The following is a 23,270-nucleotide window of genomic DNA, read 5'->3' on the forward strand; positions in this document are numbered from 1 at the left end:
AGCTGAGAAACTAAATTCTTTATTTGATGTCCTAGGCTGGTTTCAGGAAATTTAGTTTCACAGCGCAAAAGCTAAGCACATTCCATAAGATGTCCCCAAAAATGGAACACAAACTGATCACAAATCTTAATGCAAAGGCCAGTGACAACCACCAGCTTTGGCATGGGCAGGGTTTCACTCCACATCCTTCTCTTGACCTCTCTCCTTTCACGAGTCCAGCATCCCTGGGAGCTGTCTGTGGCTTTTCTCCGTCCTGGAAATCAAACTTACGCTTATGCGTAAGTTCTTCTACCTGAAGATTCAGTTGTCAGTCAGGGAAAAAAAATTATATATATATATACACACACACACATAGAAAAGAAGGAACCCCCCCCAGGCTGTTAGGCATACTGCACCACACCCAGTGAGGAGACGCATGCAGTGCAAAGTGCAACGAGGCCAACGACCTCTTCTACAATACTCACTCTCTGGGAAACAGGAGGTGGGTGCAGCAGTACTGGCTAAAGAAAGAGAAGGGAAGGTGAGGAGAGGAGTTGATGCCTGTTAAATATTGCCAGAAGATGGAAAATTAAAAACCAAATTGCTAAGATTTTGTCAGACCAAGCCTCTCTGGATCTAGATCTCAAGCAAAGTAACTGCACTTTGCCAGACCCGCCCTTTGGAACCTCAGTGAGTTCTTGCTTTAAAGTAACTTTCTCATAGCACAGGATCGCCGAACACACACCACTGCTCACCAACGTCCCAGGAGTTCCAACCAAAGCCATCGAAGGCTGGCAGAGACGCTGGCCAGCACTGCAAGGTAGTAAAACACCACCTACACATGACCACTGTTTCGGTGAAGACCACTGCTCTGCTGTCCTACTGCCAGCTTAGGACCTGGTGGAATTTAGGGATTATTTTAGTGTTGTTTTGTTGATGTGGCTGGAACAAAGCTTTTAATGTGCTTTTTCCTCTCTTCTGAACTGGATTCTTTTCCCTTTTCCTGTGGTACTGATCTGTACAGAGTACCTAAGCCCTTACTCCCTTGGGCACCGCTGACTACGTCCAATTCGGAAGGGCCTACCAAATCATTTGCCTGATAGTTGTAATGCAAACCACAATTACCTTCATGGAAGGGAAATATTACTTCTACTGAAGTTAACAGGCTCCCAACAATTTTAGTCAATGGACTGCACATATGTTCTGGAAACGTGTCTCTGTTGACTCCAGCTATTGCAGTTTGCCATTCTGTCTGTCCATTGGTCCACTTACTCGTCTATCTTGACTACCAATCCATTCAGCCTTACTAGTTCACTAAGTCCAAGCTTTCACATAATACAATATCTAAGGAAAAGTAGCACAAGCATGATTCAAATCCTGTAATTAGGGTTGAAAAAAAACCCACTTATTTTATTTCTGCTTCAGAAATCTCAAAGAATGCGACACAGCTTCGTAAAGCTTGCCCATGCAATCTTGGGAATAACAACAGTTCACCAAAAGGCCACATGCTTCAATAAACAGAATGAGGCTGACTCAGAGAGGTTTCTTTTAGCTGCCATTAACTCTGATTTGAAAGGCACGAAGCTGTGGAGCACACAATGTTTCACTGAACCCAACTGACAATTAAACATACCCATCTAATCTCTCTAACACATTTTTCATCAGAAAAGGGAAAACATGCAATTTTTATTTAGTATGACGTTTATTTATTTGAGTATACAATCTACACAAGTGCTGGAAGACTGACCAGTGACTAACAGTAAGAAGTGTTACTGAGAAGAGGCAAAAGTATGTCTTTTTCTTGAAATCTTTGCTTTCAAAATTGTGAAGATAATAAAAAAAGGTTTTGGTTGGCTCTTAATTAGTCTAAACCAGATTTGCAATTTAGCTAAAACTTTCTCCTGGGTATTTTTTCCTGAATTATCTGCATTTCATTAAAACTTGAAAATTTTATTTGATTCATAGACATGAAGCCTTCCACTACTCCACTCTGTAGTCAACCAGCTAACTCTTATTATTAGCCAATCACTAAGTTAGTTAACTATTTGAACCGCATGCTTTACAGTACAAAGACGTTAACCCCTAATTCGGTTCTAAAAGGAGCAGTGCTACCCATAGCAGGATGCCTACTCTGGCGTCAGTCTTGTTAAGAAATGAACATCTATTTCTAAAGACCCTAAGAGGAAAAAGGTATTAGATTAAAAGCTGATGTTATGGATGTTAGAGGAACACTCTAAGAACATAAAGAGAGAACGAAAAAAATGCAGCGAGGCACTTACGTGAGTGAGGGATGCCTGCAGTTTTTCCATGGATGGAACACAGACAAAAAGAAAAGACAGAGATTGACAACAACAACAACAAAAAAAAAAATGTAGAAGAGGTGATGAGAGATAGAGAACATGGAGCTGGAAAATCAAAATACCACCAGCTGTCTCAAATGCAACCCCAGAGAGCAGGGAAGGTCACAGGAGTTACCACACCAGACTGGACATGGGCTGCGAGGGCTGGCTCGCTGCGCAGGGCCTGGTATCTCCAGGCCAGAAGGCAGGTGCACTGTGCCGTAGCGCCCCGCGGGGCTGGGCAGGCAGCTGCCAAAGCAACCAAGGCCATGCACTGCTCACCGGGCCTCAAAGCATGCACGTACAGGGGCTAGGAACATCACCAGCTCTGTTCAGAAGAAGGTCCTGCACAGGGGTTTCAGAAGAGCCATGAAATAGGTACACGAGTATGGTGCAACGGTGGGAAGAAGAATGAGCTGTAGGTCTATACGAAGAGGAATGGGAAAGAAGAGCCCCAGGGCTTGTGGGCAGGTGAACACAGATCCTAATACTCAGATGAAGCTGTGTACAAGGATAAGAGACCAGCTCTCCCCTGCCAGCTTGCGTCCCACCTCCCCTACCCACTCCGCACTCTTTTCCCCTCTCTCTCTCCTTCTGTTCTTTAGTAACTCTGGTTTCTGATTCTTGCCTCTTTTGTTCCTAGTTGAAGCAGGAGGGAAAGCATCAGGCCACAGCAGAGCACCCTGCCACTGGAGTGGAAGATTACCCAAGTAAAGCATACAAGAGGCAGTGGAAATCACCTTATGTGATGCATAAGCATAAATTTGCAGAAAAGAGAAATCCCTTCTCCTTCCACAGTTCATGGCCAGCCCAATGCTAAACCTCTTGATTTCTGATTTGCAAAAAATCCTGCCTTGTGACAATGACATTACATTCTGTATGACTAACGCCCTCCTCAACTCACTGCTTGTTTTTATTAGAACTTCCCATCGCATAAGTCCCTTCTCTTCGACAACACAAAGTTTATTCTAGTACACCAGGCCACAAACTAGTCCAAATAAAACAGTTCCTCTGCCTCCTCCTTCAAAGAATGTTTTTAATTAGTAACGAAGTTCATACCATCAAAGAGCACCACAAAACCAAAGGGCACAGGCAAGGTCTGCAAGAGAAGAAGGTTCATCCATGCATGGCAGAGATTCCCTGGAAAGATGAAAGGAAGGAGAACCAGGGAAGCAGAGAGAGGTCTCAGTTTTACTTACGAACTGGCTGTGTCTTGAAGTCGGACGGCAGGCTAATCTCTCCCACGCCCTTGCCGTTGACCGCAGACAGTCTCACAGAGTAGGTTGTTTCAGGTTTCAGGCCAGTGATAGTGATCATGCCCTCCACGTTTGCTGTTGCAGAAACGAGAGGGAAAGCAAAGAAAGGCTCAGGCTTTAAGTCAGCAATAATCGCCAGGTTTCTAGCACATACTTTTTCCACGCTCACCCCATGTAAGAGAGCCCTCTTTTGGACCCAGCCTCACATAAAGAGTGCAAAGAGAAAGGTCACAGCTACCACCTCCCTGTCACCCAGCTGACTAGAGAGGTGTATTGCCACAGCAGTACAGCTCTACAGCCACAGCAATACTTCTCTAGAGGGGATGTAGCAGAGCTTGGAACGTGCCACTGTGGCTTTCCTTTAAAGGAAAGAAAATCTTTTGAGATGCAAGTAGGGGAGGTAACATCTTGTTTTATCATCCTACCTTCTTTTGCATCATACAACCTCGAATGCCATTCTCCCTCGCCCAGTGCCCTCCATTCCGCTTTGTACTTGAGGATGGGCACTCCACCAGTAGCTTCAGGCTCATCAAACTCCACCTGGGCAGTACTGGAATAGGGCTCCACTCTGTCAATGGAAGGAGAGGACGGAGTATCTGGGGGAGGCAGAGAAAACAAGCAGTGATACACAAGACAGTGGGAAACAAAGCTCCAGGACAAAGAAAACAGAGTATCACACACCCCCTTCTCACAGCTTCACAAAGGAGAGGGAAACTTCAGCCCTTCCCCTCAGGAGGGGAAGACTGATAACAGGGCTTTTAAGAATGCTAATTAGACAGTGAAGAAGCCCTTCATCGCGTCTCTCCAAGAGGCTAGAGACCGCCAGTTCCTTCTTCAAAACAGGACAACCAGAGCAGAGCAGCAAAAGCATCCTAGATGCTATTTTGTCCCTGCGGTCTCTTCCATGGGGCACTCCAATACGCAGCTTGACCATTCCTAAACCTGTCTCTGTGGCAGCCCAGAGAGGACACCAGAAATCCTTCAATCTGCCATGCAGTCAGACATCAGGCCTCGTGGTTGGTACACAGTGCTCGGAGGTTTCTATCTCGCTCTGCTGGTACTGTTAGGGATATTTTGCTGATTTTGAGAAGCACACACGCATGTGCGTGTGCATATGCGGTGGCTGCCAGAAATCAAAACTCACAGCTCTGTCAAAGCGTAGTGCAAGTGCAGAAAAGAACGAGACCCTTCAGAAACAAGGAAATGGAGATGCTGAGGATCTCGTTATCTACAACCCACGCCAATGCAAAAATCTATGGACAGTCTTTTTGAAAGTAGAAGCTGGCTCTCTTGCTACCCCATCAACACAAACTAGAAAAGAAGGTCACTGTCCGCTCAGCTCAAGGGCTGCACACACATTTCCTCCCCTCCCTGCCTGGGATGCTCACCTGCCTGCACAAGGATGAACTCTGAGGACTCCTGGCCAATGCGGTTCACAGCAGTGCAGTTATAGTTCCCAAAGTCATTTTCAGAGTCTGGTGTCACCTGTGGAAGGAATGAAGGCTCATGCTCGGATCAGAAAACCCTTTTCACTCTGCCAACACACTCTGCATTTTGCTGGGGAGAGAATCCACATAAAGTACACGTGCTAACACTGAGGACTGTCCACAGAGGGAAGAGCTGCAGCAGACAGAAAAGTCAAAGGCAAGGAGGGGGTGGTGTTTTCTATTACCTGATTTTCTTAGCACTTACGTGCCAGAAACACCACACAACTTCTTGTTTGCTGCCAGGGTGCCCTGTCAAAAAAAAACTTAACTCCTTCAAGAGTAAGAGTCAAAATCATTTGTCAAGAACATAAATGATTTGATAGCACTGAGCCTTCCTGGCTGCATGTGCCTTCTCCACTCCTTGCTTTTCCTCACCTCTAGGTAGCTTGCTGATGGAGTGTTGTAGATCTTGATGTTGCTGTAGTTTGAGCTGGGAAGCAGCTGTCCATCCCGGAACCAGGAGATGACAGCACTGGGGTAAGCAAATACCTCACAGGTGATGTTCACTTGATTCCCTTCCCAGGTATAGACGGCCACAGGACCCTGAAGCTTGGGAGCATCTGAAAGAGACACATTCGTGAAGGCAATTTGAGCCAAAAAAACTTCCTAAAGTAGCCCAGTCAGACTCACTTTAAGGATCCCTTGGCTGGAGTCCAATTTAACATGGGGAAGGGAATCTAACATAGTAAATGGGACTGGGGAGATGGGTGGTATCCTTTGCTGAAGGGCAAGAGGAGGAAACCTACTCTGTCCCAAAGGCTGCTCCTAACACAGTGTGGAAGGAAGAGCAGACAGCATGCTATACATCTGGGGAAGTGCAGACCAGGAAGTTCTCCCAGGGAAGAACTCCGATGCACCCAGCAAAAGGGACTGCAGATTCATGGCCCATACTCTTCCCAAGGCACAAACGGCACCCCAGCTGGAGACAGCTAGAGCAAACGTTTGCACGTATGCACACAGCAATGTGACTCCAGCAAAATTATTTCAGGCTGAGTTGCCTCCCATGCCCTCTGCCTAAACGCCACACATTTCCCTAACCATGGGTGCCTCAGTCTCTTCACAGAAGAAGGGAATCAAACCAGTCCCCCCTCTAAACACACAAACACTCTCCCCGCCCCACCCTCCACTTCTTACACTGCACTTCAAGGTACATGGCTTGGGAGTCCTGCCCGATGGTGTTGCTGGCTATGCATACATATTCTCCGGCGTCTGTGTACTGAATTTCTTTGAGAGTCAGGGATGACACCCGGGCATGGCTACGTACTATGATGCGCCCATCCAGGGTCTGGCAGGAAAGGAAAAGAGAGTTAGAGGCCGAGCTCCGAGCCTGTGGTGCAGACTAAAAGAATGGGAACAAACGCAAATTTATTTCACACCAACCCTCCTGTGCACAGTACTTCAGAAGTGATCACCTGAGGCTAGATGAAATCATAGGCACAGAGAAGCATTTCCAAAAGACACAAGAAAATTTCTTGTCACACAAGGCCAGCTGCAGAGATTCAAAGTGCTCAAAAGGGAAAAAATGAAGTGAAGCCCCAAAGTATCAGATGCTACTACGTGTCTGAGGACAGCTGGGTAATGTCAAGCTTCTTCCCAGAACAAGAATTGCAGAGATCCGGCTCTGGTTAAACATTTTTGCCAGCATGCTCTTGTAGAAAACCTCCCCAACAGCTACTGTGCTTCTGCTCAAAGAATTCAGTCCTTCCTCTTCTCTCACGGATACTTGAAAAATCATTAATAAAAACAGATCCAGACCTCAGAGCTGAATCAAGCAAAATAAAAGAACAGAATTTCCACCTGAACACGGCAAGGTACAGAAGAGAACATGGCAGGAAAACTGTGTGACCCTCCTAGAGACAACCCTGCTTCAAGGTCTTGTGAAGCTTCAAGGAAATTCTAAAGCAACCTGCACTGGTTATAAGCCAGTTCAGAAATTGCTCCCACAAGCAAGAAATGTGGGGATGTCAATGACAGAGAAGGAATGTAAAAACCAGGCTACCATCTGCTCAAAGACACTGCATCACCCAGTAACCCCATCCCACATCACTTTTCCCCCCCTCCTCCATTTTGTGACCAAAGCCCAAGCGCTCTCGTAAGACATGAAGTGCTTAAGGCCATGGAGTCCTCCATCCACCCCCCTTGTGAAAGCTCTTGGTGCTCACACTTCAGCTTGGAAGCTTTAAAGCACCAACCCTCTCGTCTAGCTTCCAAGGTGGCACAAGCAGAAGTGAATAAAGCAGATCCCCTCGTGGCAGTGCCTGCTGCGGCAGCCTGCCACACAACACAACTGACGCTCAAGAGCGTTCATTTTCTCAGAATGTACAGGACAAGAACGGAGATTATGATTAAAAACCCTGAGGATATTAAAGAGCCAAATGCACTGAGCTGTAGCACATCATCTGGTGGTCAGATCCTCTGGGTCTGAAGCCTCTTTCTGGTCTGAGCTAGCGGGCTCAATCCCCACGACTGACAACGATTATACAAGTCAATGTGCTGAACTCTTAGTTCTGCACATGATTTTACTTCAGTCAAATTTCATATACACGAAAATAGTATCTTTTGGTGACAGAAGACCAATTACACAGATGCTTCTTCTCTCTTTTGCCCTGCAGGTCTACTGCAATCCCTGACTAATACCACAAGCTACAAACTCCACTCCCTCTCCTGAGCTTGGTCCCTTTTGTTGCTGGGAACAGTTCTTCAAGCACTCGTGGTGCTGTGTGCGTCATTTGTGAGGACCAGGAAGGACCTAACACGACATTACTCCACTGCGCTATCTCACACAAGCCAACTCTGCTTTTATCTTTCTTTACCGACTATACCCTTCTCCTTTTGTCTGACTGTGATTTGACCCCAAACCCCAGATCACTTCTGAAACCATTTTAGCAGGATCCATAAATGACGGGACTTCAGATCTCCAGAGGCTCTGAACTCCTTTTAGCTTCTGAGTTGGGTGAATATTCTGAATAATTGTCTCTATGACCCCATCAGTAGGCAAGGGCATAAACACAGCAAAATACCAGCACAGAATCACTACAGCAAAGGTAATTTTACACCCAGTGCCATCTGCTTTTTCCCCACTTTGTCAAGATCTAATACAAAACAAAAGAGTGCTAGGCAGTCATGGTGAAAGGGTAACTTTACAAGTAATGCAACCGATTCAGAGGATGAAGCTGTTTAAGGCAAAAGGCACAAGAGAAAAGAACAAGCAAGAAAAATACTCTAAAGAAGAGGAAAATGTCTACCCAAGAAAGCATGCCTCTAGTTTTCTCTATCTGTATTTCAGACCATCAGATGCTAAAAGTTCCTGGCTGTTGGAGACAAGGGATAGGTAGAAACTCGTCAGCCAGATGTAGACACTTGTAAACCCTTTTACCCGGCCTCCTTGCTTTTGAGCATTTTGGATAACAAAACACTTTGTAGTAACGAGGAGACAACCTAAGGGAGACGGGCAACAAGGTATGACACACAACTGCAGTTTGACAGAAAAGGGAATGATGGTTCTTTATATTGTCCATTAGTACAACTGATCCCGAGATACGTGCCGGTGCTTCTCCCCAGACTCCAACAACGCCACGTGGCACGCAGTCACCATGGACAAAGCTGACCTAGCTTTCAATACTTAGTGCCAGAGGGGAAGAGGAGAGACAAATAGGAAAGGCATTTACCCCCTTCCCTCCACCTCCTGGATTTTTCGGTCCTTTCACAAACAAGTATCCGTGACTTAATTTTACACAGTCCTAGCTTTTCCTCACCCTCTTTCCGCACAGTGGACATCATTACGAAACAGCACCTGGAAATCCTGAGCACAGCTACAAATCCCTGTGAAGGAAGACAAGTGGCTCTCCTAGCTCTGTGCTTTCACTGCACTAACCAGAACTCATCTGCAGCTCTTAATATTTGTAAGGTTGCACTAATTCCCAGCTACCAGAATGGCATCACCAGTTTATGGTGTAGCTGAGGTGTCATTTTGCTTGTAACTGAGATTTTCAGCACCTGTTGGTGATGAGGGGTTGTTAGCATATGCTGCTAGAAGGACTTCAGCAATTCTCCAGTGTATGCAGGACCAGAAGAGCGAACTGAGCCGTTAGAGACTGTGCACAGTAAGCAAAGCTCACTGTGGTTTAGTGGAAGAAGCATCCAACTGCAATTGTGTCTCCGAAACAGTAAAAGCAAGATGTAACACCCATATATGCTGCTGTGACTAAAGCTCGTAGAGACCTCCTTACTTCAAACGAGAACGCGTTAGTAAGAGTAAAACACTTAATGCCAAGCAGTCACGCAGTTTCCCGAGAGCTGAACTCCCTTCCACAGGAATACGCTGCTGAAAGACCCTGCGCTGGCTATTTGAAAGATACAGCTACAGCAGCTGTAATGATAAGCATCAACAAACCCCTCTCATGTTCTAAGACACAGATGCAGTAAGAAATTTAGAGACAGCAAGCTTAATAGTATTAGTGCTCATATTAATAAAAAGCTTGAAACAGAGAGCACAGTGGAAACACTGGGGTGAGACAGAGACACCTGTAACGGGGGTTAACGTGAGGCCTGAAGAGATGAGACTACTCAAATTCCAAACTCTTCAGCGCAAACTGGTCTGGACATCTGATGCCTTCACTGGCCAGAACGCCTCTAATTCCAACAGATTATTTTCAAATAAGAATGGGCAGTGCGTTCTCAGCCCCATATGAAATGAAGGCAGATGGTGCTCGCGTTAGAGGTTCACTTTGTTGAGGCCACACCAGTCTCTGCTTTAAGACGGCTTAAAAATAAAAAAAGAACTCAGGATACCCAGAACCTCTACAACATTGATCCTAAAAATACAAGTCACCCAGTTCTTATAGCTAATTTGATACTCTACCTGAGCCCTAATATTTGCTTGGAAACGTACTTTCAGTCTATTTTAAAGCAAGAATGCTACAGGTTAGGGGCATGTAAAGGTAGGTTATTATTATTTTTAAAATACAGCACTGAATGAAACAAAACAGCAACAAAACACATTTGCACCAAACTGTTATCCCACACCCCCTCACTGACCTTTGCAAATCAAAGACAAATAATAATTTAGCAATTTAGAGCATCTTCTGGAGAAATATGACTTCTGAAAGATTTATCTGCATTGGTTTTGAAATGGAACACAATGCAGATGTCCTTTAAGAGAAGGTCAAACTTACGGAGTACCATGAGCAAACAGATGAGTTGGCTGAAGTGGAGGAGGCTATCTTTGGGGAAAAATACTTTACCAGAACACAAACTGTTGCTAATTCTTAAAACTCTACAAGAGAGATTAAATTCACACTGGTAGCATAGAAGAAAATGGTGAAAGCAGTGTTTGTCAGAATTTACATTTGCTTTTATTTTTGTCTTTTTTTTTTTTTTTAAAGTGACAACCAGAATTACTCACTCCCAACACAACTAGTTTGCTCATCCAAAAACGCATTACTACATGCCAAGCAAGTTCTAACTCTATAAACTGTTTCTTTTAGGTACTGATATTTAAGTTGTTCACATTATTAATGCTGGTTTAGTTGGCATGGTTAGTGGGCTAGAGATTTGTTAATCTGTAATGCCTAAAAATAAAAAACAAAACCAAAAAACTAAGGAGTTTGCTAAAGGTCTGGTAATCTTATACCTCTTGTTTCTCGGGCCGGGTCCACGAAGCCTGGAGAGAACAGATATAGAACACAACAGAAAAAAAAAAGCAATAAAAGTTTATCAAAGGTTGCTTTTCGGTATCATAGTGTATGCACCACAATGCGTCCTGTGCACATGCAGGCTCCAAGTTGTGTATCTCATGTGTGTGGGGTGATCTCAAGTCTATTTCCCAATATAACCACCATTTAGATTTGCATTCAAGACTTAATATCCGCTAAACTGGTCTTAAAATGATTGACAAAGGCTGGTGATACCTACAGGCTGCTTCTGTTTTTACACGTGGAATGTCTATTCCCCTTGTCACATCTCACCATTTCCAGAAGCCTGCCCCCAGCGTACAGGGGAAGCGATTCTGATGACCAAGGTCACTAAATTGCAAAGACAGTTACCGACCTGGTTTTCTAACTCTGCTCTGTTAGCCACCCGCACACGCTGATTAACGTTAACACCCACACCGTTAACGTGATCATGCATTTATTCACATTTTCACATGCACACTGTGCCAGGATAGGAGACCGAGCTGCAGAGCACTGAACCGGTACGACCCCTGGAGAGGCAGCAGGGCAGACCCCTGGACCTCCAGCTGACAACGTCCTGCTCAAGGTACTTCAGGCCGTGTGCACCCAATCCCTCCCGGCCTTGGGACACCCAAACAGCAGGCATCAGCGAAACATGCACAAACCTCCCATCTCCCCTTCAGAGAAAGGCACCAACAGTGTGGACCATATTCACCATGGTTCAGAAAGACCAAAGTTGCAGGGTTCCATTTTTCTCCTATAATTTCTCTTTCAAATATTTTTCTTCTGGTCTCTATTTCAATTGCAACTTGACCCATTTCAGTTCAGGAGTCAAAAATCACCTGCTAATACCACAGCCACAGCGGCATTACTGAAAGCGAGGTACAAGCATTGCTGTCGCATGGAATAACAGCATACACAAGAGTGACACCACAGAAATGGAGATGAAAGCTTAGGAAATGAGAATAAAAACACAGTATTTTTTCCACAGTGCTACTAGTGAACATTGTGAGAAATAGTGACATATGGTGCAGACAGCCTCATTTTAGAATAAAATGCTTTGATAAAAGCAAATTATTCGTTTGTAACTGAGGCCTGAGGTGAAGCCACCTGAAGAGAAGCTGACCAACACCTGCCTGGGCTAGAACACTCCCACCATCTGATCATTTCTACGTACGCATCCTGTTGTGCGCAAGTTCCTCGAAAGCTGAACAGGCAACCACAGTAATTCAGTGTACCCCAGTTTTGACATACCCGCCATTCTCTACCCCAAGCAAGCCAGGCTACCAGGCAACTTGCTTATGCCTATGCAAGTCCCCTCTGAACCCTCCTGACCGAGCTTCCATAGTGTCAGCACTGAGCAATTATAATGGTGGTTTTTTTAAAAAGGAGACTACGTTTCACCCTTTGGTGTCAACCTAAAGGAGGAGGAAGGAGGAAAAAAGCCTGTTCCCACACTCCTAGAGTTTGCTGTTTCTTTGTAATGGCACTTGTGGGTGTGGGGAAAGGCACAACCACACTCTCCATCCTGGAGAATGGTTAGTTCATACTAACCCTCTCTCACAAAGACAGAGAGAAATGAGCTCTACTCAGCAGCCTCCGGGTGACAGAGAGAACTGAAAGCCTCATGCACGCTAGCATCTTCCCTTCCCTTTGGAAACAAGTTGTTAAATGGGAGTGTCTTCAGTTACAAGGGAGTTCCTGGGAAATGCCAACGCAGTTTACTCCCTGGACCATTAAGTCCAAAGATACTCCCCTGTGCATCTCAAGAGATGGGAAGGTCTGGAGAAAAGCATCGTGTGATACCCCTCCCATTCCTCACACTCTTAGCTGGGTGTCTCAGGACCGTCTCCACAACCGTTTCATGAAAGCATGTAAGTGTAGTTAGCGATTGCCTCAGCCAAAAAGCTGACAGGACACACCTCGTGCCTGTGCTGGAATTGCAAAACTCGTACGCACCAACACGCAACAGATCAAACCTACGTTTCCTGAGCCACAGTCAGTATTCTGCTCTTAAAAGGGCATGAAATCCACTGCAAGTGAGGAGGAATATGACCTACTGGCTGGATCAGCTTTCTATCTGGTAACATTCAAAGAAAGCACGTTCCTTTTCCCCTCAATGGCACAGCAATAAATACTCAGGGAAAGATAAAGCCGAACTGTTTCAAACCACCGCACTGACGACTTTCCAGGCCTCTTAGTTCTCGCTGTGCTCCGCAGCAGTGATACGCACAAATCTCAGACTGACAGGACAAAAGTTTCTCCAAAGTAGCACGTGTCTACATTCACAACCAAAATAAACCACAGACACACAAACTTTTTTTTTCTTTTTTACTTGACTTACACTCTCTGCAGGGCAGAGGAATGCAAGCTGCCAGCTTACTACTAAGAGGAAGCTTCCACCACCATCAGTATCTGGCAGTCAGTATTGGTCTGCTCAGTTTGGTGTAGAGTTGCCAGTGTCTGACTTTGTAAGTCCCAGCCACTTACCTCGCAGACCGTCCTCAAAGCAAACCACTGTTTGCCCAAAGGGTGCGCCATCACACAGGCATAGCCACAGGGAGGGGCATCTTTTGCTGTGTCCTGCTAGGACATCAACAGGTCTCTGAGAGGCGTGGGAATATGGAAATAGCTGTGACACCGTCAGTCCAGGTGTCTGGGCTATAGCCCCTCCTGCCCCTCATCCACACGTCAGACTGTCTCTGTTCTTGGACAAAAACTGAGGGGGGTAAAACCCTCTAAGCCACAGAGGGATTTTTTGGTTGGTTGGTTGGTTGGGGGTTTGGGTAGGTTTTTCTGAAGAACCAGACGATCACGGGAGTTAAGGCACCTCTAGCTAAACCTTCACAGCTCTGGACTGAGTACGATTGTAAGAGCAAACAACCTGTAGCAAGACAGAGGCATCCAAGTACCTAAAGCATATTCAAAAGTAGGGCTTCATAATTTTAGAAACATATTGTTTGTCCCACGCCACAGACCATCCCTTTGCCTGTGCCATCCCAGCGAGAGTAAGTGGATAGAGTAAACTGAACACATGCATTTGGTTGCACATGTAAGAGTGTTTATCGGAATTTTTTTTGGCCTGAGGATTTTCTGAACGTCTCTACCATTCTCCTAACCTCGCAGCACAAGATAGAGAATGGGAAAAAGTAAAAGCAAAACAAACACACACGCACACACAAAAAAAATCCTGCCTAGAAAGTGTATGAAAGTCTTTGCCCAGAAGGTTTGAACCAGTACGAGACACATGGTAGTACCTCAAACCTTGGATTTTCTCCTCGTTTATTTAAGAAACTCTCAGAATATTAACGGTTTCCTTAATGCTGATCACCAACTTAGCAGCATCAAGCAGGATATACGAGATTCTCAAAAATGGTTAGCAGTTTTGCCGCTGGTATCTTGTTAGTTTAACTGGGCTGGACTCTCTGCAAACAGGTTCTCCTACCGCCTTCTACTTGATTTAGTGTTATTTCAGCTTTCGTATTCTTCTCCCTGTCAAAGCTCTTTTCTGGGGCTGTGATCCAAACTCTAGCGCTAGAAGCACTAGAGCACTTAGCTCCTCCCACTGCCCTCCTAGACCGAGACAAGACCACGAATAACCTTATCCTGTCAAATCAGGACCCCCAGTCATGCAGGAGTGAGAGCTCAAGCTAACAGGTTTTGAAGGCAGTGGAAATCTCTTAAACATCGCAAGGATTTACACTAGCCCTCAAGTTTGAAAGATGTTAAGGAAGAAGTAAGGCTGGAAAACTATTGAAAAAGCTCATTTTAGGAGGCTCTAGTGCAGACCTGCAGCCGTGTGGATGACTGACAACAGAGAGCTCTGTTGCTTTAAGACTTTCACGATCTATCAGCTGCTGCCTTCACAGGGAGCCAGAAGTCCTGGTATGTCCAAGTTAGCCAAACCTTGAAGCATGCAGTTATTAAAAAATTATTAATAAACAACAACTCTTTGCCCCGACTCCTATCTGGGCTTTCTTTGGCTCTAAACTATGCCTCCTGATCGCCTCATGAAACCATTATGAAAGATCTACAGTAATACAGCGCATCCTAATCTTGTCTTGTTAAGGGGAACCGTGGCCAATGAAAAACCTAGCACTTTTTTAAAAGAAAAACTGCTAATTATTTTTGCCCTTTAAGAACAAAATGGCATTGATACGATCAACGAAACAGGTCAACACAAAGGCAGCCAGGCTTTTGTGCTTAGATACATGCAGTATTAGAATACAATACAGAAGGGCAAGAAGGAATTAACAGGCTCTTTTTGGTCCGTTGTGTCTTTGAGAGGTAACACCCCCCACCTCTCCACCTGCCGCCCTCCCAGATCACATCCTCAGCATGACAGCATGACAACACTGGAATCAGGGTGCTCATTCCCACCTCTCACTTGAAACAGAAGGAAAAAACCCTCTCACTAGCTTCCTGCAACTGTAGTTCCCTTCAGAAACTCCTCTGAAAAGGGTCCAGGGCCTCCTGTTTTTCAAGTTAATTCAACTCAGGGAATTAAAAAGCATATCCTCAGTTGTTACAAACTGAGATGGCTCTTTGTACAAAAGGACACCTATGGCATTACTTCAGCTGTGGAGCTGATCCTTTAGCAGGGCTGCACGTGTTCTCGCTACAGGAGAGGGGAATCGCCACGTGCACCTGCAGGCGGCTATCATGCATTCTGGATCAGCAGAGGCAGGCAGATACAAGCCGCACTGATCCCAGCAAATGAGACCGTGGTTTCAGGAAGGGTTATACCTTCTCTTCATTGCTGATATTCCGGGTGGAAGTTCTCCAGGTGATGGAAGGAATTGGGTCCCCAGATGCCTCACAGGTCAGTGTAATCTGTTCCTCCAGCTCCATGGCTGTTTTATTCTCCACATAGGTGATTTTGGGTTTTGCTGAAAAGAAAATACAACCCTCATTCAGATGGTACTCAGAAGGAAGCTCGCCTGTCAACAGCTATGTTTGAAACCAGTAACACTGGGGGAAAAAGGCTTTTGAATGGGCACAAGTTTATTGCTATATGGGGAAGGGACGAGGGTGACAGTTGAGAAGAGGATACCTGCTTGCATACCTAGAAGACCTTTTCTACCCATCCTTACAGCTGAGGCTTGTAAGAGGACACAGAACCCATTTAACAGTGTACAAATGATCGGTCTCTGGGATTATCAACTAAGTCTCCCACCTCGCTGTCTACTTTCTCTGCCCCAAATTAACCTTTTGATAAGCAGCTTTGTCAAGCCGTTGCAGAGAGATGAGACACGGAGAATTATATTCCTTAACACTCCCAGATTCATGGAAGGTAGGAAAGCTGCTGATTCATTCCTGTAAGCTTGAGGGCTCTCACAAAGTGGCAGGGTGGAATTCAGCTCCCTGTCCTGGTTACAGCAAGTCCCACTGTAGTGTTAAAGCCTTTTTTAACAGCAGCTTTGGTTGCACTAGGATTCAGCCCTCTGGGCCTGGAAGATATTCCAAGTAGCATGTGTATCTCACACCACCCCTGCACAGGACTGAATTGCTTTTACCCGAGAGGAAACAGAATGGGGTTGGCATCTATTTCAGACACACACAGAATGTGTTTTGCCTATCGTGATGGCAAAGGGGCACAGCATTACTTGGGAAAGAAGCAGCTCTGGATAAACGGTATCAGGCATCTACTGGGATAAGTAGGTTACTTGCAGCTTATACTAGTGAGCTACCAACAGCCAACTGGATAGGAAAGTCAGAGCATGCTTACCAAAGACTTTGAGATGAATGGTGGCATCCTGCTCGCCAGCCTTGTTCCCAGCAATGCAGATGTATTCTGCTTCGTCACTCTTATCCACCTTCTTGATGATGAGCTCAGACCCATCGTAGTTAAAACTGTATTTCTCTTCATCATCAGCCTCTTCTATTGGCTCTCCATCCCTGTGGGGCACAGAGCACACTGGCTGTGTTGGGGAGAAGTAATCAAAGGCTAGTTGTTTTAGGCTGGTTGCTACTGCTAGAGCTGCATTACTACATTGAAACTCCTTGAGCTGAGAGGGATTACCACCTTTTCCATTCTCTATGGGCTACAAAGCTTACACTTTGATCTACTCCTAATCCCTCCCGCCTTAGGGCTCTTGGCAGATGAACCTTTCGCCTACATACAGGAGCTATAAACGCCACTGAAGGTGGCTTCCGTCATTGCATACCAAGGCAGTAATCCAAGTTGTCATCAGCTTTTTCTGTATTACAGCTTGTCCTCCTAACCATCACCAAAAGCTAGACACAGCCTGACAGCGAAATTTGGACCCAACAGAGACAGGCTTTAAATGCAGATCTCCTGGCACGACAAACGCCAAGGTACAGCATCCACTTTTGCTTAAGTTTTCCCATGAGCGCAACAGATGATCATAAACCGGGACAGGTCAGGTCAGCATGAAGCTTCATCTCTACTTGCAGCTTGACAAAGGATGCAATTGGACAGTGAAAAATTGTTATTTTTACTGTTATTCTTGTTTTTCCAGGAAGCTGTACTGGTTTTGGCTGGGATAGAGTTGATTTTTTTCATAGTAGCTTAGAGGGTGCTATGTTTTGTGTTAGTGGCTGATAGCACAATGATGGTTTAGCTGTTGCTAAACAGCAAACACACAATGTCAAAGGGTTTTTTTGTTCTCTCGCTGCCCTGGGGCTGCCCAAGCAGCTGGGAGGGGACTCAGCTGGGACAGCAGATCTGGCTAAACACCTGCCTGCCAATGGGAAGTAGTGAATTAATTCCTTATTTTGTTTTGCTTGCCTGCACAGCCTTTGCTTTATCTATTACAGCATCTTTAACTCAACCAACAAGTTTTTGGATTTTACCCTTCTGATTCTCTTCCCCATCCCACTCGGGGGGTGTATAGGGAGTGGCTGTGAGGTACTTAGCTGCTTACTGAGGTTAACCCACAACAGAAGCTAACTGCAATTCTGTTAGGAGGCTTTTCTTTCTCTTCTGAGAAAAATTAATTCATCTTATCCAGTTAAAATGTTGCTTTCTCTCCAGCCTGGATTTCCAGGCCTTGGTGAAAACATCCATGCTCACACACAGTCAGGACATTGCACGCTGCGTCTTACTTTGTCCACTTCACGGTTGGCTCAGGAAAGCCGTCAGCATCACATGCTAAGGTGACAGACTGGCTGAGGTTGGCAGTGGCATTCATAGTACTCTGCCTGGCACGCACAGAAGGGGGTACTAGAAGAGAAGGAATCACATTCAAGTTAGAAAGGACAGAAGATGTGAGCAAGAGTGAGCCCTCGAAGGCTCACTGTAAATCTCTGCAATCACATAGATGTCACTAGTAATTCAAACCCTTATGGCATCACCTGCAGGTTACAGTCAACAGTAGAGGCTGAGAAGACCCACAGAAACCCAGTGTTGTGGACGAAACCACTTCGGAGTCCCAACGAGATCAACACACTACAAGTCATGAGACACTGAAGCTGTCTCTTGACGTGGTAATTTTGTGTGAACATCTGGTAAAGCCTCAAGTCAGTATTATGAACATTTTTGTTTGACACAGCAGCGAGGGATTGGTGATCCGATGGCAACTCCTAACATGCCTGTTATCAGCCTGGAGTGCAGATGCGAAGCACCCTGCCCCATGCTAGCCTTACTCTAAGCTGCTCACCGTTCACGATGACCTGAATATCTTTGAAGTTGATCTCCCCGCGAGCCAATATCCGGCCCTCACAGCGGTACGTCCCTTCGTCTGTTTTCTTGATTCCCCGGATCTGCAGGTAGTTGTTGGACAGGACTATAAATCGAACTAGAAAAGACAAAAGGAACATTCATTCAAGGATCCCCAGGAAAGCTCACTGCAGGTAACAGGTTCTTCTCCTCTCCTTGCCCTTTCTGGGTTGAGACAAGGCTTAGCATAATAAAATTTCCCTTCCCACCGTTTAATGAAGATGTAGCCATAACTGGACCTGACATTGGCAAGAACGAAACCAGATGTTGGTAGCAGGCAAACTGCTCTGATGCTTTATACTGTAAGCACCCATGGAGAGAGAAGCAGATAAATACACGCAAACAAACATATTTACATTTAATTAGCATCAGACAACAAGCCTTCATATGAAGCTTGCCCCTCTTGCCCAAGGGTGGCAGAGTTCAAGTCTTGCTGCAGTTCCCTTGTGCCTGCAACAAGCAGACGTGGGAAACACAGCTGAGGCAAGAATGCTCAACCACAGCACCTTGAATAACAAAATTCACATCCTAAGACCTAGCTAGGTACAAATTGCTTCTCTCCTCCCTTGTGACCACCTCCTTTTTGTTCTCCCGAACCCCTAGGATAAGCCTGAGGGGAGATGGACATTTGACCCCCGAGCAGACAAGCACCAAGACACTTATCACGCCTTACCATCTTTTTTTAGGATAACATCCCTGCCTTTGTGCTTCCAGATGATGGTAGGAGGCAGCGAGCTGACCACATCACACACAATCACAGCATCATCCCCTTCCTTGAATTCCTGAGGAGTGGGAGCATTCTTGAACATCAGCTTTTCTGAAAACAATGCAGGGAGAAAGTCACTGCAGCTTTCTCAGCACACCTCAAGCTGTGCTCCTGGCTCAAGCCTGAGGAAAGCAAAGAAACCCCAGCGGACATGTCCTCCAGAAATCTTGTTCCCAAGGGGAGGATTAAGGTGTGCCTGACACAATGCAATGCAACAGAGGAACCCCATTTTCCAGCCCTGCCTCCCAGGCACATCAGCGGGCCAAATCAACACTCCACTTAGCTCACCAACCTGCCCACTGCAAAGAGAAAATGGGAACTGGGAAGTGCTCAGCTTCCCAGAAGAATGGGAGGAGCTGCTATCATGGATCTGCTGGACCACATGCTGATAGCTTGTTCTAACCCTTTGAATGTGGGATGACCTTTACTGAACGCTAGCCTTAGCTCATAGCATGCCTGTCATCCACAAAAGCTGCTCTCTCTGCTTCCTCCTTCCAGACATCTATGATGTGCTAGAAGCTCCTCCTCCTACCTCCTGCTCTCCTGTCTTTCAGAAGAATTTAAGCAGTAGACATGCTGGTAATGCCCTGACAGGTCAAGGTCCTAGTTCCCACTTACCCTCAAAACCAAGAAAGGAGAAGGCTGCATCTTCTTAACAACCCCCTTCTCTTCACCCTCCTTCTTCCCCTTTAAAAATAGCCTTTTCTAGGAAGGTAAAATGGTTGCCTCCCTAATCTCGCCTCATACATCTGCAAGGTAGACCAGAAAATAGCCTTGGAGCCACTCTCTTACGGAAAATTTTCACATTGACGGTGGCCTCAGAGTCTCCCTCCTCCGCGCTACTGACAACACATTTATAGATGCCTGCATCATCAATCTGGGCGTCGTAGATGGTCAGGGTGGAGGAAGAGTCATCATTTCGCACCACTGAGATGTGCTGTTGGTTGGGCGTCAGCTTCTCACCATTAGGGGAAAACCAGGAAATGTCTTTGTATTTGGCCTCCCCTGTCACTGGGGACAAAAGAGAAACAGAGCAAATTGAAATGAGTTCCCAAGAAACCTGCACAGAGGGAATTAAATACAACCAGTAGCACCGTGCAGAAGACTGAGCCAGGGGAAGGACTTCTGGCACCTGAGAAGCAAGCAAAGAAAATTCCCTCTCATAGCACTGTGACTAGCCTGATGCTGTCCTGCAAAAGTGACATCAAGTTGGGGTTGTATTCTAAAGGCGTACGCTCATTTTAGCCCAGAATGGCCTTCTAGGCCTCCTGGGATCCCATGTCCCAGTCCTTCCACTATGCAGATCAGCCTGAGAGTTAAAAATCTCTTCCTGCTTCAGGTCCATCACATTTTCAAAAACGCCCACGTTTGCAGGCTGGACTACTCTGCACACCACAATGGTGATAGTGGTGTAGCAGCAGTTCTGGCATCGATCAGCTTAAACCTTCTGATTTACACGGGGTGCAGCAGAATTGTTACTGAACTCAGTGGTTCCAGGCCATCTCTTTCTTGCAGTTCACATCTCTGCATTCCTCAGTGTGGTTTGTTATTTGGGTCAAACTCCTGTTATTGGAGGAGCTTTAACTGACCCCTCAGTTCTCTGAATGCAAATACCATCCACACCAGCACTTGCTCAGAGCAGACTTTCATTTTTGAAGTACTGGCATTAACAAATGACTCTGCAGTTGAGCACTCCTGGATCAGATGACCTCATTACTTGTTCCAGCCAGTATACTCCTGAGGAATTTAGCTCAGGCATTTACTCTGAAGGCATTCAGCTCCCAGAGCTTGCTCTGTGCCATTCTTCAGGATGCTATCACATCAGTGCTCCAATAGACTAACTCCTCCCATTAGACACCAGGCCAGATGCTTTCAGGAGAACTTCTGAAAGGGATGGGTGGATGCTAAATTGGAAAATGCCATAAAATCGTAGGACCTGCTTTTGGGCACATGGATTGTTCCAGCACTGCACCACGTTGTGCAGGAGAACAGCCTTGGGGGCCTGTACAAACAAAAACTGTGTCACAAGAAATGCAGGTCTTCAGCAGCATTAAAGTCACCTAGCACTCCCATTACTGCTCTTAGCAGCTGCTCAGAGAAATAATTTGCAAAAACAACAGGCTTAATTCCAAATCCAAAAGATCAAAGAATTGTGGAATGATGCAAGGTGCAATCGTTGTGGCTATTGCTCAAGCTCAGAGACAACACTTCAGTACCTGCATTTTCATTTTTAAATGTTAGCTGGAGCTGCTTTCTGTTGCCAGCTCTCAAGGGAGAATGTGTGCGCTGTTTCCAGTAAAGAGCATCTGTTGCCTTTGCTCTTAAAACCATAAGGGCACATGGGAAAGAGCAAGCAAGAGATCTTAGAGCTAGATCTGGCACTGGAGCTTTGGTCGCAGAGTTAATACATTGATTGACCTTCCCAGAAAATCCAGATGAAGACCACTGATGCCACAAGCCATCACTCACCTTGACATAAGAAGAACTTAGATTCTCCAATGCTGATCTCCCCCTGGCTTGGAACAATGTCCACTTGTAGAGAGGCTGGAAGAGAAATGAGCATGGAGAGGATGGTTAGACAATAACCAGCAAAAAACCCTTGCCAGCCTTCTGATCCCCATGGGCCCTTTATTCACCCAGTGAAAGAGCAAAGGGTGACGCATTCTTGGCTTTGTAAGTGTTGATCTTTATCTGTATTTATCTAAACGTACAGTGCCATGGACCCCTCAGGACCAAAAAGTAGTTGCTAACATTCAGACTTGCTTCCAGACCTTTATAAAACCACATAGAATGACACAGAACAGATGATTTACATTCAAATCTCGACCACACCGCAATACTAGGGAGCTTGGTGTGCACACCAAAATATCAAGCAGCCTGTAAGGACTCCTGAATTCCACGCAGAGCTGGCTCAATGGCCTATCCTGGCAGCAAATACAAATTGTGTTTGCTTTGAAGACTACTCGTTGCTCTGTAAGATTCTATAATCACACGAGTCCCCATCACCAACTGCCACAAATGCAGAGTGGAAGACACTGCCATACTCTGGGTCTTTGTTCCTTGATCTCCTACTCTGATCTTCCAGTGAGAAACCTACTCCAAACAGCCAGCAAACCAGAGATGTTTACGGCAGACAGAGCACACTTGGATTAGAAGGAAATTTCCTCCAGTATATACGGACAAGGACTACTGACAGGTTGTGATTTCTGCCATCACAGCACTGGCTGAGGATTGTTTCCAAGTTCATCCAGGCACATTGCACCTAACTCCATCCCACTGCAGAGATGAAAATACTTTGGTCTCTTCCACTGTCTCCTCACAGACTATCAGCAGTGCTCTGGCCTTTATGTGTTTTTCAGTTGTTGGTTTAATTTTTTGTTAATCTTGTTTTGCTTTTAAAGAAGAGACTGAAGGTGTTTTGGCAGCAGAGATGGAGCAGATCTCGGACCTGAGTGAAGCGTCTACTACATGTTTGTCTGGAATTGAGGGAGCCTGGAGTCAGCATTGTACCTTCTGTGCTCCCTAATAACCGAATCCAGCACAGGCTCAAAGGAATCATCTAAAAATAATCCAAGTTAGATAGCAATTCCAAAGATAATATTTGAGGATATTGTTGATGAAAGAAATAAAAATGATTCTCAGATGTTTTCAGTCTCCCTGAGGACATCATCTTTTAACTCACGCGTCTTGTCTGAGGGCACTATCTCATCTTCCTTGCACACATTGCCCTTCTAGGTCCTGTATTCAGCCTGTTTCACTTCTGGATAATCTGATTCCTCTCATCTGTATGGCTTTAACATAATTCAATCCCAAACAGAAATGCATTTATCTTTCTGCATCACAACGGAACTAGATCTGAGCACAGACAAACATTACAAACACAATTAATGTCTTTGGGCAGCAGCTGCAGCATCACGCAGTGATGCAAATACTCCAGAATGACATTGCACTAGTTTCCAGTATGACCACTCCAGAAGCTGGCTCTGAGGAGCTCTCTAAGAAGTAGGGCAAGTCTCCTACCTCAAAACCTAAGCACAGCTTACAAGCCTGTATTTGGAGTCCCCCCAAAGTACCTGTATTTTTTCCTTAT

At 45.6% G+C, this 23,270-nt stretch overlaps 1 protein-coding gene across 1 annotated transcript in view; it reads right to left on the bottom strand.

The window, feature by feature from the left end:
- NCAM1 (neural cell adhesion molecule 1) overlaps positions 1 to 23,270 on the bottom strand; it is a 67,488-nt gene that overhangs the window by 27,929 nt on the left and 16,289 nt on the right. The window contains exons 2-13 of the mRNA XM_010136700.1: positions 21,650 to 21,724; positions 19,973 to 20,191; positions 19,088 to 19,231; positions 18,356 to 18,493; positions 17,802 to 17,919; positions 16,462 to 16,631; positions 15,480 to 15,622; positions 6,196 to 6,346; positions 5,437 to 5,621; positions 4,963 to 5,059; positions 4,000 to 4,170; positions 3,518 to 3,649 (exon numbers count right to left, since the gene is read on the bottom strand). Of these exons, the coding sequence (XP_010135002.1) occupies positions 3,518 to 3,649; positions 4,000 to 4,170; positions 4,963 to 5,059; positions 5,437 to 5,621; positions 6,196 to 6,346; positions 15,480 to 15,622; positions 16,462 to 16,631; positions 17,802 to 17,919; positions 18,356 to 18,493; positions 19,088 to 19,231; positions 19,973 to 20,191; positions 21,650 to 21,724 (1,743 nt within the window). The remainder of the gene's footprint in view (positions 1 to 3,517; positions 3,650 to 3,999; positions 4,171 to 4,962; positions 5,060 to 5,436; positions 5,622 to 6,195; positions 6,347 to 15,479; positions 15,623 to 16,461; positions 16,632 to 17,801; positions 17,920 to 18,355; positions 18,494 to 19,087; positions 19,232 to 19,972; positions 20,192 to 21,649; positions 21,725 to 23,270) is intronic.

Source organism: Buceros rhinoceros, unplaced genomic scaffold (genome assembly GCF_000710305.1).
Source record: "Buceros rhinoceros silvestris isolate BGI_N320 unplaced genomic scaffold, ASM71030v1 scaffold9205, whole genome shotgun sequence".
NCBI lineage: Eukaryota > Metazoa > Chordata > Aves > Bucerotiformes > Bucerotidae > Buceros > Buceros rhinoceros.